The following is a 16,331-nucleotide window of genomic DNA, read 5'->3' as shown; positions in this document are numbered from 1 at the left end:
TATGGCTCTCCCTACTAATTTTCCTCCCTCTGGGCCCATTCAGATATCCTACCTACAGCATCATTGCCATATTCCCAGCACTTATAAGTCAATGGCTCCCTTTTCTTTGTTTATTATTTGTGTGTGTGTGTTTGTATGTGTGCGTGTGTGTGTGTGTGTGTGTGTGTGTGTGTGTGTGTGTTTCAAATACAACTTGCTTATTTTGTTTTTGCTTTTTGTATGTGATTTCAAGGCTGACTACCCAGAATTGGACAACAAAAAGAGGCTGGCCTATCCTTGGGAGAAGCTAACTCTCCTCTTACCAGTCATTAGTTGTCTATAGGTTTTGTTGTTGTTATGGTTGTTGTTGGTTGGTTGGGTTTTCTATGTTGTCTAGGAGTGAGACACTGGGAAAATTTGCCCTATTGACATTAACATGTCTAATAATATTTCCACCATTTCAGTCTGATTTATGGAAGACATTTCTATGATAGACTGTTTGACAGCAGGATACCTGGTATTTTGGCTCCTAAAATTGATTATCCCTCTCCCAAGTTGTTTCCTGAGCTACAGATATAGGAACTATGATATAGATGAGTACATTGAGGCTGGCGTTTGTTCCCCAAACCTGTTGATTCATGCCTTGTGTCTGGTTGGTTTTGTGTGATGGTCTCTCTATTTTGTAATGAGAAGTTTCTTTGATGAAGGGTGGTAGCTAAACTTATCTGTGGTATAGGGATAAGAGAAGAATGTCATAAGGAATTGTGCTGGCCTATGTAAGTGGCAGCAGTACTTGGTTTTCTAATTTCTATGGCCTCACTAGTCCCAGGAAGCTTGCTACATTTCCAAAAACAAGCATTATTTCCCTCCAGAAGAATAGATTTTAAGTCTAGTAAGATAGCCGTTGGCCAATACTGACGTGTAAATGGCACTCATTGCACACTTATCTTGAAATAGTGGCAATTGTAATGGTTCATAGGTGTTGAATATAGGTAGGGCTGTCTAAGGGCTGCCATCCTTTGGATTCCTGCATACTATATTCAGGAACCATGAAACTTAATCACAGATGATTGATGTTTGCTAACAATATGTGATTATCATTTATTTCACACTTATCTTGAAGTGGTGGTATTTGTGATGGCTCATGAGTATTTTAGCTTGGTAGGGTTGTTTAATCCCTTCCATGCTTTAGGAATTGTGTACTCTTTACAGGAACCATGAAAGTTTGACCACAGATAGCTGTTGTTTGCCAGCAAGAAATGAATGCCATTCATTGCACACTTATGTATGACTTAAAATCCTGATATTTCCTGTGTTGTATTCATGTAGGGCTGTTAATTGTTCCATTCTTTGAAAGTTTGCATAATATTTTCAGGATCCATGAAAGTTAGACCACAGGAAATACATTTTCATGTCACATACAGCTCAAATGATCTGTATCTTCTGTCCTAAGTGTAAGATGCCTTCCACAATATGGGCCCACACTCAAACCTGATGAGGCAACTAAGGACTACGTCAATAACATATCTTGATTTTAGAGTCATTTGGAATCTCTAGACCAACCTTATGAAGGGAGGATGTCTCATGCCTAGTACTAAGGTTTTGGTTAATTTGTAGTTTTTGCAAAGGGAATTTTCAGCCCCAAATGGCTTAACTTTCCTTAAAATATGTAACTTAATCAGACAAACTTTGGATTATTTATCCCTGTCCCTCCTTCTCTGTAAGTATCATGTCTTTCCATTTTCAAAGTGGAGCCCTTCACTGTTATTACATTTCCAAACTCATAGAGCATAAACCTTCTATTCCTCTTCTTGACTCTTTCTCCCTCCTATTATTACGTTATATTTTCTTGGTTTCTGTGGTTATACCATGTTTTATTCTCACACCTTAAAACCACAGATAAAAAAAAAAAGATGTATGGTATTTGTTTATCTAAGCTGGTTTACTTCACTGAATCTATTTTTTACATCTATTTAATTACTAATATTATTTTTCTTTAAAGTTAAATAGTATTTTATTGTTTTGTACTAACTTTCATTTTTCATCTACCTGCTGAATGACATTTAGAATAAACCTTATCAAAGAGATGAAAGACTTCTATAATAGCAAATTTTAAACCTTCAAAGGAAACAAGAAAACACTAGAAAACAGACATATTATGGTAAAGAATTGTTAGATTTAATAGTACAAAAATGATCATTGTACCGAAAGTTATTTGCAAATTATTCCAATCCAAATTAAAATACCCATTCCATTTCTTACACAAAACTAACCTAAAGTTCATTTGGAACCAGAAATGGCCACAGATATCCAAAACCTAGGAAAAAAGAATAGTTCTAGAGGAATTATCATTGCAGATCTTAAGACATATTACAAAACCAAGCCTTTGTAATAAAAGTAACATGGTACCAGGAAAAAAACAGGACATTATACCAGTGGAAAAAAATTGAAGACCCAGGTAACTTTAACTACTTAATATGTGACAAATGACAAAAACATATATATCTTTAATCCACATGAAGATTTGTGCGTGTGCATGTGTTAGAGAGAAAGAGAGAGAGAGAGAGAGAGAGAGAGAGAGAGAGAGAGAGAGAGAGAGGAATCAAATTTCATTCATCTGCATTGGACATAAGTTTTTGCAGCATCATTTGTTGATTCCTTTCCAGCTTAGGTTTTTCCTCAGTGTCTTTTGTTATGACCCCCTATTCATTTCTGATTTCGCTAATTTGGATATTATTTTTCTACCTTTTAGTTAGTCTGTCTATCTTTTCTTTTTTTCTCAAAGCACCAAATTGTTGTTTCTTTGATTCTTTGTATTTTCTTTCTTTCTTTCTTTCTTTCTTTTTTTTTCTTTTCTTTTCTTTCTTTCTTTCTTTTCCTTTTTTCTTTCTTCCTTTCCTTCCTTCCTTCCCTCCTTCCTTCCTTCTTCCTTTCCTTCTTTCTTTCTTTCTTTCTTCCTTCCTTCCTTCCTTCCTTTCTTTCTTTCTTTCTTTCTTTCTTTCTTTCTTTGAATTTTAATTTAGCCCTGAGTTCAATTTTTCCAACCATCTACTCCTCTTGGGTGTGTTTGCTCCCTTTTTTTCTAGAGCTTTCATGTGTGTTGTTAAGTCACTAGTATGAGTTCTCCCTAATTTTTTTAATGGAGATATTTGGAATTATGAAGCTTTCTACTAGAAGTGCTTTCATTCTGGCCCATAGGTTTCAGTATATTGTGCATCTATTTTGATTGAATTATAGAAAATCTTATTTATTTTTATTTTTTCTTAAATACAATGGTCATTAAATACAGAAATGTTCAGTTTCTATGAGCTTGTACTTTTTCTATTATTTCTGTTTGGAAGTCTAGATTTAATCCATAGTGGACTGATTAAGATACAGGGGATTATTTTGGTTTTGTTACATCTGATAAACCTTGCTTTGGTACCAAGAATATACTAAATTTTGTAGAAGGTTACATGAGGTGCTGAGAAGAAGGTATATTCTTTGTATTTTGATGAAATGTTCTCTGGAATCTGTTAGGACCATTTGATACTTAAAGTCTATTTGGTCTATTATCTCTTCATTTAGTTTCTGTTTAAAATCCTGCTCATTGGTAAGATCCAGGTATTGAAATCTCCCAGTATTATCATGTGGGGTTCAATATGTCATTGAAGCTTTTAGTAATGTTTCTTTACAAGTGTAGATGTCCTTGAATTTGAAGCATAGATGATCAGAATTGGAATATCATCTTGGCACACTTATCCTTTGTTGAGTATGGACTGCCCTTATCCATCATTTTTGATTAACTTTGGTTGAAAATATTTTATCTGATGTTAGTTGAGCTATTTCAGCTTGTTTCTTGGGTCGGTTTACAAGGAAAACCCTTTACTATCCCTTTAAATTGAAATAAGGTCTACCTTTGATATTGAAATGTGTTTCTTATATGTATAGAATGATGAACTTGTTTTCACATCCATTCTGATAGTCTGTCTTTTTATAGGGAAATTAAGTCTGTTGGAGTTAAGAGATATTAATGACAAATTATTGTGTGTGTGTGTGTGAGTGTGTGTGTGTGTGTGTGTGTGTGTGTCCTTTCTTTTGGTTTTGTTGGTGTGAAACTACTTCCTGTGTTTTATTGGGAATAGTTAACTTACTTAGGTTGGAGTTTTCAGTATAATGTCTTCTGTAGGGTAGGCCTTATAGTTAGATACTGCGAAAATTTGGTTTTGTCATAGAATATCTTATTTTCTGTGGAATATCTTCTCTATCTGTGGTGATTGAAAGTTTTGCTGGATATAGTAATCTGGATTGACATGTGTACTCTCTTAGGGACTGCAAAAATCTGTTTAGATCATTTAGGCTTTACACTCTCTGCTTAGAAGTTGGGTATAATTTTAATACGTCTGTTTTTATGTTTCTTGGCCTTTAAAAGTTTTGAATATTCTTTCTTTGTTCTATATTTTTAGTTTTTTTAATTTTTTTGTTTCAATCTATTTAGTGTTCTATAATCTTCTTATATATTCATGAACATCTCTTTCATTAGATTGGGAAATTTTTCTTCCATGATTTTGCTCTAAAATTTTCTGGGCCTTTGAGCTGGGAATCTTTTTCTTCTATTTTTATTGTTCTTAGGATTGATATCTCCATAGTTTTCCCAATTTCCTGGATCTTTTGTGTCAGAAACTTCTTTAAATTAACATTCTTTTTTGACCAATGTTTTAATTTCTTCTATTGTGTGTTCATGCCTAAGATTTTATCTCCCATCTCTTGAATTCTGTTGGTGATGCTTTGCATGGAGCTTTCTTTTCTTCCCTAGGTTTTTCATCTCCAGGATTCTAATAGTTTGTGTTTCCATTATTTCTTCGATTTCCACTTTCAGTTTTTGAACACTTTGATTTCTTTGCTTTAACTGTTTCCTTGTATTTTCCTCTATTTCATTGAGGAATTTATTAATCTCCTTTAAAAACTTCTTTTATATACATAGGATTAGATTTAAGGCCATTTTCTTGTGTTTCCGATATGTTAAGTTATCCAGGGGTCATTGGATATCTGAATTCTGGTGATGTTCTATTGCTGTTTCTTGTTGATTGCCTTCTTATGCTGGCCTTTAGCCTTCTGAGTTTTGTGGTTATTAGAGATATGAATGAAATTTCTGAGTTTTATCTTTGTTAGATCTATCTATCTATCTATCTATGTCTGTGTGTGTTTGTGTGTGTGTATGTGTTTGTGTGTGTGTGTGTGTGTGTGTGTGTGTGTGTGTGTGCCTGTGACTGTGTGTGAGTGAGTGTATACATGTGTGTATTTGGATGTTTTCCCCTTGATTTCTGTTTCCTTTGTGTCTTTTAGCCTGAGTTCTCTGACATTTTTGGTAAATAGCAAGTCAACAGGTCCAGTAGCATGTCTTTTCTTGTAGTTTTGTGGCCTAAATGGCCTCTGGAGTTTTGGGTATTAACCTTGCCTCTAGTACCAGTGTGACCAGGGTTTCTGTTGTTAGAGTGGGTTCAGAAAAGTAAACAAAGTTTAGGTTCACAAACCTGAGTCCAGGAAATAGATTACTATTAATGGCTTTTGTGTGTCTTTTAAGGGTTCATGGCTGGCAATTTCTTACCTGGTTGTTTCTAGTACCTACAGGCCTCATAATTTAGGCAGAGTAGTGGACCTGCAAATAAAGTGCAGGTGACAGAGTACACTTTAATACTCTTGCATCTGTTTTGTACATATTTGTTATCTAAAAATGTGTTTTTCTATTTGTAGGATCAAAAAGACAATATCTACAGAGAAAAATGAGGTATTATATAAAAATGTATTCAATATATCTTATAAATGACTATATTACAAAATAGATGATAAGATTGTTTTAAAAGGCAACATTAAAATGCTGGGTATAAAGATACTTACTTGTAATCTTAGGCTTCATGGTACTGAGGCTGGAGGCCTGCCATGAGATCTTGACTAGCCTGAACTAATTTGTAAGTTCTCAACAAGCTCAATCAATATACAGATAAAGAACTTGCTTCATGAATAAAAGTCTGAATGGAAAGAAATAATACACAATCTTTTATTGCTTAAAGATGGTTTCTTGGAATGGTTAAGAAAATAACTATTAATAAAATACCTTGGAAAAATAGTTAAAAATGTTCTGTTTACAAAAATAGATTAATAATTACTTTTGTACTTAGTATTGTTTGTCTTATAGGTCCTAAAGCCAGTAAAAGACAGACATGATCCTAATGCTGTATCTCCAGTAACCGAATCGTGCTCAGCAGAAAGTGAGTTGCCAAATGAGAACATCCTTACTTTAATTAAATGGCATAGAATAACACCACATGAGTTTAACGTCATTCATGAATTGCAATATTTAAGCACATGTTTCCCATTGCCAGTGGAATGCTGATGATCAGAATTTTCCTTGAATTGAAGTGACATGAAGAGTATTGTACACACTTTGCCAAAGTGCTGCCATCAGGGCTACTGCATCCTTCTTGCTGACTCTGCTTTTCCCTTTTTCACACTTACAAGGTCATGTTACTGTTATCTCCACATAGACTAGAGAACAACACCTGGAAAATTTTTCTTGCTACCCAACTGGTTGAACCTTCCTCATATTTCTAGGTATTTTTATATATTCACCAAAAAATGAAATTTGATCAAATCTATCTCTTGTTTAAAAATGAGTTGTCACTTAAAATTCTAAAATGTGAAATATTTCACTCCTCTAACTTTATCTTGTACCTTTGTTCCAGGAACTATCTTATATGTTTATTCTTGTGATAGAATCTTTAATTTTTTAATTATTTAGTAAAATATTATTGACGTATTTGAAAATGTACAAGTTTAGTGGTTTTAATATATATATATTTAATATATATATATATAATATATATATATATAGTCTCACACTTTTAAAATTCACATTATTATAGTGAATGTATGTGTCTTAGTGAGAGTTTTAGAGCTGTGAAGAAAAACCATGACCAAGGCAACTTTTATAAAGAACAACATTTAATTGGGTCTGACAAACAATTTTAGAATTTCTATTCATTATTATCATGACAGGGTCTAGGCAGGCATATTGCTAAAGAAGGAACCAAAGTTCTACATCTTAATTCAAAGGTAGTCAGAAATGATTTCCCTGAGTCATTGAAAGAGATTCAACATAGGCCCACCTGCACAGTGACACATTTTGTCCAATAAGGCCACACCTCCTAATAGTGTCACTTCCCACAGGCCCAGCAAATTCAAAGCACCACAACACATTACTTGCAATAGTTTTCTTACACTGTTTGTTGTCCTTTATAAAACCAACTGCCAAGAAAAGGAAATAGGTTTGTAACATCCCATGGAGAATAAATACCCTATGACATCCAATTTATTAAATCTGCATAATCCCTAAGAATATCCTCACTATCTTTTCTTGTATACATGGCTAATAATAGTCCCTATTCATCAACAAAAATCCATTTTTAACAGAAACCATTACAGAAAACCACAGTCAATCAGAATGCATAGTTTTAGAATCCAATCCCAAGAATACATCTGTAAAATAATTCTCACACCTAAGGTGCAGGGAACATTGAGCAAGAGGAAACAGAAGTAGTATAAGAGCCCAAGGATAAGGTAGAGGCTGTTTCTGTGAGATTGTCTCCTAGTATGTCAGAAGCTACACCCAAAAAATCTCACTACTTGAGACCTTACTAGAGTGAGATTTTAATGGAATTCTGTTATTAAATTTAGTGATCACAGATTTCCCTGGTATTTACAGATATTTTTATTCTTCAGAGAGGACAGCAAGAGAATGACTAGATTCTTGATTGAAGTAAGGGTATATATGTGGCTTGTACCTGAGTCAGGATATAGCTATTAATTCAAATGACTTTTATTATCCCCCATTCACTTGCATAGCTGTATAAGATCTTCCCAACATCTTGTGAATTATGAACTCATACATCCCAGCCAATAGGCATGCTTTCTGCCATTATGTGAACATTGCTGTGGCTGCATATAATAAACTTTTTAAATGTTTCTCCCCGAGACTTAGGTATTATTTAGCATATTTTTGGTCATTACTGTGCTAAATATTTGAGGGATTCCTTTGTAAATTCCTGGCTTTTTTTCTCTGTATTGTTTTTCCCTCTAGACTGTTTAATGCTGTTAGCTAATCATTACCCTACTCTATGGAGCTTGAAAGATTGTGTTTGGGGTGGCACCTAATGCTGTAAAAGTATTGGGGGTTTAAACCATAACCTCAAGTTGTTTTGTTTGTGGCAGGCTCTTGCCATTTACCTCCAGGTTACTACAAACTAATAATGTTTCTGTCTTACCTTCTTGCATGCTGAGACTACATATAAAAATCACTTTGCCTACTCTTTATTTCTTTTTTTTTTTTTTTTTTTTTTTTTTTTTTTTTTTTTTTTTTTTTTTTGTTTCTTGACTTAAAATGTTCCCTGTTACTCTACTATAGATAGAAAAAGATTGTTCAAACTTTAGCACATTCTCTGGATTGGCATGGATTCATCCTACATTTTATGTGGTACTTCCTGCTCACCTTATGTTTTTTGTACAGCTATCTTTTTCTCTGGAAACACTTCCAATGAAAGGTACAAAATAATTCTATTAGTTGATGAGAAAACTCTATTAAAATTAAAAATCCTGATAGGCATGACTTAAGTTGAGTAATATTGGCGATCTAGTCTGTTCTTTTATTTTTTTCAGAACATAATATAAAGCATCTTGTCTTGCTATATAACGTGCTTATACATTTATTTCTGTTTTCCCTTGATGCAGATCTTGGTAGCCCCTTAAAAAGCACACCTGTCTCTGATTCATTCAAAGAGTTATCAGAGCTTAAAGAAACCAATGTTCAAATACTCACAGAAAAAATTAAAGTGGAGAAAGAATTATCTGAAGTAAAAGAAGAGAACTCACAATTGGAGAAAAATATTGTAAGAAAGAATGAAAGAATCTGTACTCTGAGGTATTCTATCCTCATGCTTATAGAAGCTCTTATTCTATACTGAAGACTGGAAAGGGGTTTTGGTGATTTCTTAGTTTACTGCTGACAGTTTGCAAGTGAGATGCTCCTATGTTGGAGGGGAAGAAGAGATTGGTAAAAATAATAAAATAATTATATAATCAATATGTGAAATACATCTGTATCATAAATAGATATAATGTATATGCCATTTATAACCACAATGCAATGTGCATATGGAAGCCTATTACATTAAAGTATCTGTAGTTAACAAATAGAATTTTATGGGGTATTTTATTATACATTACAAATAATTCTATAGTAAAGATCATTGAAATGAATAATTTTCTCTATTTCTAATAGTCAAGAATGAATATATTTTCCATGTAGAAATTTGTTGAAAATTTTATAAACTTAAACAATTTTAGGTTGATTTTTTTCATGTTCATTGGTTATCGTATTTAAATCCATTTCAAATGCTATCCCTATACCTTTAATGGATATTTCTGAATTGTTTTCAAGAAAACTCATCATAATTCATAGTACAGGTTATGAAGCTATGTCTTTGTGGTCTACTACTATGAAGAGATACTATGACTGAGGCAACCCCTATAAAATGAAACATTTAATTTGGGGCAGGATTACAATATTATAGGATTATTCCATTATCTTTATGGCTTTGAACTTGATGGCAAGGAGCATGGAGGCAAAAGACAGATACTAGATCAGTATCTAAGACCAATACATTCTGATAGGCAGAAAGAGAGTGAGTCTGGGGCCTGGCATGAACTTTTAAAACCTGAAAGTCTACAACTATGATATACTTCCTCCCACAAAGCCACACCTATTTCTTTTTTCTTTCTTTTTTTTTTCTTTTCTTTTTTTTTCTTTTGTTTCTGATGCCTGAGTATTAATCCATTGTGTAAATGTACCACAATTTTTGTATCCATTCATTTACTGAAAGACATCTGTGTTCTTTTAACTGGCACTCAGCATGCAGAAGAATGAAAATAGACCCTTTCTTATCTCCTTGTACAAAGCTCAAGTGTAAGTGGATCAAAGATCTCCACATTAAACCAGCTACACTGAAACTATTAGATGAGAAAGTAGAGAAAACCTTAAAACACATAGGCAACAGGAGAAAATGTCCTGAACAGAACACCAATGGCTCATGCTCTAGGGTCAAAGATTGACAAATGGGACTTAATGAGATTGCAAAGTTTCTGTAAGGCTAAAGACACTGTCAAGAAAACAAAGTGGCAGCCAACAGAGTGGGAAAAGATCTTTAGAGGCCTAATATCCAAGGTATACAAAGAAGTCAAGAAGTGAGACACCACAGAATCAAACTACCCTATTAAAAATGGGAGAGGCTGAGCAACTGGTGGGTGGGAGACCTGGGCTGCCGGGGAGCATAGAGATCTCCGCAGAGTGCACATGGAAAGTGCTCCCCCTGCCTTGCCCTGCCCTGCCCTGCCCTGCCTGAGCCAGCGACCAGGAACAGAACGTTGGAATTTCTGTTCCTACCCGATGACTCTGAGGCATAAAACAGGGCTCGGCCCATCTGACACCTGGACCAGTGGAGATCCAGGGACACAGACCAGATACAAGGGAAAGGCAAGAACATATCACTGACAACAAAATGGCAAGAGGAAAGTGAAAGAGTATATCCCAAGTAAACCAAGACAATCTAGCAACACCAGAACCCAGCTCTCCCATAACAGCAAATATCGGAATTCCAAACACTCCAGAAAAAAAAGACACAGACCTGAAATCATACCTCAAGATGCTGATAGAGATACTTAAACAAGAAATGGAGGAAAAGCAAAAAGATTCAGAAGCTTTTAAAGAAGAAACAAGAAAAACACTCAAAGAACTCAAAGAACTAGAGGAAAACAGATCCAAAGAAATAAAGGAATGGAAGAGGGAAATTAAAACAGAGATTGACACAATAAAGAAAACGCTAAAAGAGATAACCCTAGAGGCAGAACACCAAAAAAAAGAAATTAGGAGTCACAGAAGCAAGCATTTCCAATAGATTACAAGAGATCAAAGAGAGAATCTCGGGGGCAGAAGACAACATTGCAAACATAGACAAAACAGCCAGAGAACATGCAAAAAACAAAGAGCTCCTAACCCAAAATGTCCAGGAAATCCAGGACACAATGAGAAGACCAAACCTAAGGATAATAGGAATAGAAGAGGGAGAAGAGTATCAACTAAGGGGCACAGTAAATATCTTCAAAAAAATCGCAGAAGAAAACTTCCCTACCCTCAAGAATGAGATGACCACGAGCATAAAAGAAGCCTTCAGAACTCCAAATAGGTTGAACCAGAAAAGAAATACCTCCCGACACATAATAGTAAAAACATCAAGTTCCCAAAGCAAAGAAAGAATACTAAAAGCAGTAAGGGAAAAAGGTCAGGTAACATATAAAGGCAGGCCAATCAGACTCACACCCGATTTCTCAACAGAGACTATGAAAGCTAGAAGAGCCTGGACAGACATCATGCACACCCTAAGAAAACACAAGCTCTCCTTAAGAGAGCACAAGTGCCAGCTCAAGCTGCTATACCCAGCAAAGCTATCAATCCCCATCGATGGAGAGATGAAGATATTTCAAGACAAATCAAAATCCACACAATATCTGACCACAAACCCAGCACTACAACGAATTATAGGTGGAAAACCCAATACAATGAGGGAAAATACAGCGTAGTAAAAACAAGAAAACTACTAAACAAGAAAACTAAAAGAAGAATAAGACACAGACACAATTCAACCCAAAAAAGCAATAATGGCAGGAAACACAAACAACTATTCCTTGATATCTATTAACATAAAAGGACTCAACTCCCCAATAAAGAGACATAGACTATCAGACTGGATACATAAACAAAATCCAGCCTTTTGCTGCATACAGGAAACTCATCTCAGAGACAGAGACAGACACTATCTCAGAGTAAAAGGGTGGGAAAAAAAACTTCCAAGCAAACAGCTCCAAGAAGCAAGTTGGAGTGGCTATTCTAATATTGAATAAAGTAAATTTCCAACCAAAAGTTATCAAAAAAAGTTAAGGAAGGACACTTTTTACTCATTACCGGGAAAATCTCTCAAGAGGAACTCTCAATCCTTGACATGTATGCTTCAAATAAAAAATCACCCACATTCATAAAAGAAACCCTACTAAAGCTCAAAAAATACATTTCACCCCACACAATAATAGTGGGAGACTTTAATACCCCACTCTCACCAATGGACAGATCAGGGAAACAGAAACTGAACAAGGACACTGCAAAACTAGCAGAGACTTTGAACCAACTAGAATTAATAGATATATACAGAAGGTATTATCCTAAAGTAAAAGAATACACCTTCCTCTCACCACCCCATAGCACCTTCTCGAAAATTGACCACATAATTGGACACAGAACGAGCCTCCATTGATATAAGAAGATTGAAATACTCCCATGCATCCTCTCAGATCACCATGGTCTACGGCTGGTCTTTAACAACAACAAAGACAACAAAAAGCCCACATACACATGGAAACTAAACAATACTCTGTTAAAGGATAGCAGGGTCAAAGAAGAAATAAAAAAAGAAATTAAGGATTTTCTAGAATTCAACGAAAACGAAAACACAACATACCCAAACCTATGGGATGCAATGAAAGCAGTATTGAGAGAAAAACTCATAGCCCTAAGTGCTTCCAAAAAGAAACTGGAGAGAGCTTACATCAGCAATCTGACAGCACAGAGAAAAGCCCTAGAACAAAAGGAAGCAGATATACCCAAAAAGAGTAGACGGCAAGAAATAATCAAAATTAGGGCAGAAATAGACCAAATAGAAATAAAAAGAACCATTGAAAAAATCAACAAAACCAAAAGTTGGTTCTTTGAGAAAATCAACAAGATTGATAAACCCCTAGCCAGACTAACTAGAGGGCAAAGAGAGAGTATCCAAATTAACAAAATCTGAAAGGAAAGTGGTGACCTAACAACTGAAACTGAAGAAATTTAAGAAATCATCAGATCCTACTAAAAAACTTTATACTCCATTGGAAATTGGAAAATCTGGAGGAAATGGATGAATTTTTAGACAGATACAAGATCCCAAAGTTAAACCAGGACCAAGTAAACCATCTAAATAACCCGATAACACCTAAAGTAATAGAAGAAGTCATCAAAAGCCTCCCAACCAAAAAAAGCCCAGGTCCAGACGGGTTCAGTGCAGAATTTTATCAGACATTTATTGGGGATATAACACCAATACTCTCCAAACTATTCCAAAAGATAGAAACAGATGGAATATTACCCAACTCATTTTTGAGACTACAATAACCCTCGTACCTAAACCACACAAAGACCCTACAAGGAAAGAGACTCACTTCAGACCAATCTCACATATGAACATTGATGAAAAAATACTCAAAAAAATCTTTGCAAACCGAATCCAAGAACACATCAAAATGATCATTCATCATGACCAATTAGGCTTCATCCCTGGGATGCAGGGATGGTTTAACATAAGGAAATCCATCAATGTAATCCACCATATAAACAAACTCAAAGACCAAAATCACACGGTCATCTCACTAGATGCTGAGAAAGCATTTGTCAAAATCCAACACCCCTTCATGTTAAAAGTCCTGGAAAGAACAGGAATCAAAGGTCCATACTTAAACATAATAAAAGCAATATACAGCAAACCAACAGCCAACATCAAACTTAATGGCGGGAAACTTGAAGCAATCCCACTAAAATCAGGGACTCGACAAGGCTGCCCACTCTCCCCCTATCTATTCAACATAGTACTGGCAGTCCTGGCTGGAGCAATTAGACAGCAAAAGGAGATCAAGTGGATACAAATCGGAAAGGAAGAGATCAAAACATCATTCTTTGATGATGACATGATAGTGCACTTGAGTGACCCCAAAAATTCCACCAGAGAACTCCTAAAGCTGATAAACAAGTTCAGCAAAGTGGCTGGATACAAAATTAACTCAAACAAATCAGTAACCTTTCCTATACTCAAAGGACAAACATGTGGAGAAAGAAATTAGGGAAAAGGTACCCTTCACAATCGTTAGAAAAACTATGAAATACCTAGGTGTAACTCTAACTAAGCAAGTGAAGGACCTGTATGACAAGAACTTCAAACCTCTAAAGAACGAAATTGAGGAGCATCTCAGAAAATGGAAAGATCTCCCATGCTCATGGATTGGAAAAATCAACATCTTAAAAGTAGCCATCCTACCAAAAGCAAACTACAGATTCAATGCAATCCCCATCAAAATTCCAACCCAGTTCCTCATGGAATTGGAAAGATCAATATGCAATATCATATGGAATAACAAAAGACCTAGAATAGCGAAATCCATCCTCAACAAGAAGAAAACATCTACGGGAATCACTATCCCTGACCTCAAGCTATATTACAAGGCAATTGTGCTGAAAACTGCATGGTACTGGTACAGAAATAGGCATGTGGATCAATGGAATAGAATAGAAAATACAGAAATGAGCCCTCATGTATATGGTCACCTGATTTTTGACAAAGGAGCAGTAAACATTCAATGGAAAAAGGACAGCCTATCCAACAAATGGTGCCTGTCCAACTGCCACTCAGCATGCAAAAGAATGAAAATAGACCCTTTGTTATCTCCTTGTACAAAGCTCAAGTGTAAGTGGATCAAAGATCTCCATATTAAACCAGATACACTGAAACTATTAGATGAGAAAGTAGGGAAAACCTTAGAACACATAGGCACAGGAGAAAATTTCCTGTACAAAACAGCAATGGCTCAAGCTCTAAGGTCAAAGATTAACAAATGGGACTTAATGAGATTGCAAAGTTTCTGTAAGGCTAAGGACATTGTCAAGAAAACAAAACAGCAACCAACAGAATGGGAAAAGATCTTTACCAATACCACATCAGATAGAGGCCTAATATCCAAGGTATACAAGGAACTCAAAAATCTAGATACCAGAGAATCAAATAACCCTATTAAAAATGGGGTACAGAGCTAAACAAAACGTTTTCAGTTGAGAAACACTGAATGGCCGAGAAACATCTGAGGAAGTGCTCGACATCCTTAGCCATCAGGGAAATGCAAATCAAAACAACCCTGAGATTCCACCTCACACCAGTCAGATTGGCCAAGATCCAATACTCAGATGACAGCAGATGCTGGCGAGGCTGTGGAGAAAGAGGAACACTTCTCCACTGTTGGTGGGGTTGCAAGCTAATACAACCACTCTGGAAATCAGTCTGGCGATAGCTCATGAAATTGGATATAGTACTACCTGAAGACCCAGCTATTCCACTTCTGGGCATATACCCCAGAGACACTTTAATACACAACAAAGATATATGCACCACAATGTTCATAGCGGCTTTATTTGTAATAGCCAGAAGCTGGAAGGAACCCAGATGTCCTTCAGAAGATGAATGGATACAAAAATTGTGGTACATATACACAATGGAATACTACTCAGCCACCAGAAACATTGACTTAACCAAATTCTTAAGAAAAATGGCTGCATCTAGAGAATATCATCCTGAGTGAGATAACCCAGTCACAAAAGAACAGACATAATATGCAGTCACTGATAGTGGGATGCTAACCCCAGAGGCTTGCACTCCCTCAGAAACAACTCACAGACTGTATGAAGTCCAAGAAATAAAGAAAACAAAACAAAACAAAAAAAATTTACAAAACAAGAAAACTTTAACTATTTCCATGTTACATTTTGTTTTACATGTTCTTTATGCTCATTGTAACTATTAAGTTTTCAAGGCATACTTATCAAACCTTTGAAAAAATCAAGTACTGACTAAAAAATATATTCATATAATTTTATGTAAAAATTATGTTAAAATCTGAAAAAATTACTGACAAAAATTTATAATTTTAAGCAAAAAATGTTTAAAATCTGTAAAAAAAAATAAATCAATTGTCAATACCATTAAAAAAATAGGATACAGACTTAAACAAAAAGTTCTCAATGGAGGAATATCAAATGGCTGAAAAACATCTAAGAAAGTCACACCTATTTCAATAAGGTCACATTTCCTAAGGCTTTTAGTCCTCAAATATCTCTGTTTATTGTTGACTAATGAGCTTATGGGGGCTATTCTTATTCAAGCCATCACAAGTGGTTATTTTAATCTACTCAAAAATTTAAACAGTTAATATGCATTTGGGTGATATTTTGTATCAAAACAATACAGGCTTCAGTGTACATTTTAGCCATAATCAAGCAATGGGTGAAATACCAATTAAATTATATCAATTCAGAAAAAAAACCAATTATTCACTGGCAACTAATTTGTTCAACATTTGTTCAACACATAGATGATACTAATTTAGGTCCTATTCCTTAAAAAGCATACTGATCA

General features: G+C 35.1%; 1 protein-coding gene across 1 annotated transcript in view; it reads left to right on the top strand.

Moving 5' to 3' along the window:
- LOC308431910 (uncharacterized protein) overlaps positions 1–16,331 on the top strand; it is a gene marked incomplete at both ends in the record, with an annotated part of 176,624 nt that overhangs the window by 132,532 nt on the left and 27,761 nt on the right. Inside the window, 3 exons of the mRNA XM_080931510.1 lie at positions 5,713–5,746; positions 6,164–6,227; positions 8,743–8,932. Of these exons, the coding sequence (XP_080787636.1) occupies positions 5,713–5,746; positions 6,164–6,227; positions 8,743–8,932 (288 nt within the window). The remainder of the gene's footprint in view (positions 1–5,712; positions 5,747–6,163; positions 6,228–8,742; positions 8,933–16,331) is intronic.

This window comes from Micromys minutus, assembly GCF_963924665.1.
Source record: "Micromys minutus genome assembly, chromosome: 17".
NCBI lineage: Eukaryota > Metazoa > Chordata > Mammalia > Rodentia > Muridae > Micromys > Micromys minutus.
The sequence above is the reverse complement of the archived record's forward strand: the minus strand, read 5'-3'. Positions and strand labels throughout refer to the sequence as shown.